This window comes from Lactuca saligna, chromosome 4 (assembly GCF_052625555.1).
Source record: "Lactuca saligna cultivar CGN05327 chromosome 4, ASM5262555v1, whole genome shotgun sequence".
NCBI lineage: Eukaryota > Viridiplantae > Streptophyta > Magnoliopsida > Asterales > Asteraceae > Lactuca > Lactuca saligna.
Window position 1 is genome coordinate 312080268 of NC_136420.1, and position 1701 is coordinate 312081968.

At 37.4% G+C, this 1701-nt stretch overlaps 1 protein-coding gene across 1 annotated transcript; it reads right to left on the reverse strand.

Moving 5' to 3' along the window:
* Window positions 1-587: 587 nt before the first annotated feature.
* On the reverse strand, window positions 588-1226 carry LOC145040864 (uncharacterized). The gene has a single exon (XM_078988754.1). It carries the CDS (start codon window positions 1224-1226, stop codon window positions 588-590), a length of 639 nt encoding a protein of 212 aa, XP_078844880.1.
* Window positions 1227-1701: the final 475 nt, after the last annotated feature.

The window sequence follows — 1701 nt, forward strand, 5'->3', positions numbered from 1 at the left end:
AAAGTGCCCTGGCTCATGGCAATTGTAGCAGCGAAGTTTGCCTTTGTTGAATCTAACCTTTTTTCGGAATTCACACTCCAGTTTTTTTTTTTTTGCCAATTTTCTTGGAAAACTGCTTTGCCCTGAACACAGCCATGGCCATCTACCAGGTTATATCCATCTCTTCTACATCTTCAGGATGAATATGATCAAGGTCGGCAAACGAAAGTTGTGGGGAGAGTTCTCCAGCCATAAAAGCATTGTAGCAATTCACCAAACCCGTGGCAAGAGCCATATTTTCTTCTTTTTCTTTCATGGTTGACATCTAAGAACTGAAACCATGAGACTTAGGAGGTACAACATTAAATGAACCAAAACTAGAATTAACTTACTGAGAAATGATCTGAGGTTGAGGAACTTGAACTTGTTGCATGGAAGGGATAACATAGGATGTAGGTTGAATCGATTGATGAGTCATGAAAGGTTGAACTCGTGGAACATGTGGAGTTGAAGTAACTTGATGAGCTTTCCTAACAGTGAAGCTTGAAAAAGCATTGTTGTTTGTGTCTTGGATCCCTAGATTTGTTGTGGAATAACAATTAACATGACTAATCTCCCTCCTGCTTGTCATCAAGATCACAAGCCTTAATGATAGCCATAGTTTTTGCCAGACTCAGCTTTTTCAAGTCTTTTGTTTTCTTGATAACTGAGACATTCATATCCCAACATTTTGGAAGGGAGTTTAACAACTTCTTGTTGATTTCTGATCTTGTTACTGAAACACCTGCAGAACTTATTTTTGTGGTGAGAGTAATGAACCTCTGGAGCTGGTTCTCAAGAGTTTCACCCAGGACATAGTTGAACATGTTGAACTTTTGTCGAAGCATGTCCTGACGACTCTGCTTCATATCCTCATTACCCTCATAAACTTCTATTAATGCTTCCCAAAGTGCTTTTGCAGATGTATACTCACGGAAATGTTGAGCGATTTCTAGAGATAATGTCATTATAAGCGTAGCAAGGGCTTTCTCCTGCTCTTCGACCTTTTCGAAATCCTCATCGGTATAATTTTCAACCCGTTTATAGACAATTGTGTCATCCACTACAGTAGTAATTCGAATGGGTCCCCTAAGTATATTGCGCCAAATCTTGAAGTCTTTCATTTTAATATACTTCTCGATCCGGTATTTCCATTCTGGAAAGCCTTCAGCATTTAAGAGTCGGGGAATCCGAGAAGTTGTTCCCATGATCGTGTCAAGTTCCTAATGTACTGTCATGCTTTGAGAATCCATTTGTTTTTTTTTATGTTTTTTTAATGAACTGGGTAAAAAAAATAAAAATGATCAAAGGCAAATTTTCGGTTGAAAAGTTATATCGAAAACTAGGATTAAATGAGTTTTTGGTTTCTAAAGATGCTTGGATTTTTCGGTTTCTGAAGATGCTTGGATTTTCGGTTACAGAAGATGCTTGGATTTTCGGTTTGTGAAGATGCTTGGATTTTCGGTTACCGAAGATGCTTGGATTTTCGGTTACAAAAGATGCTTAGATTTTTGGTTTCTAAATATGCTTGGATTTTCGGTTACAGAAGATGAACCGAAAACTAAGGATTTTTTTTTCAGTAAAAACGTTGATTCTTGATCCGATTACTATTTTTCACACAGCCAAAACTTCCAAAAATGTTTCCAAATACACAGATCTGAATAGAACAAAATTGACAATAAG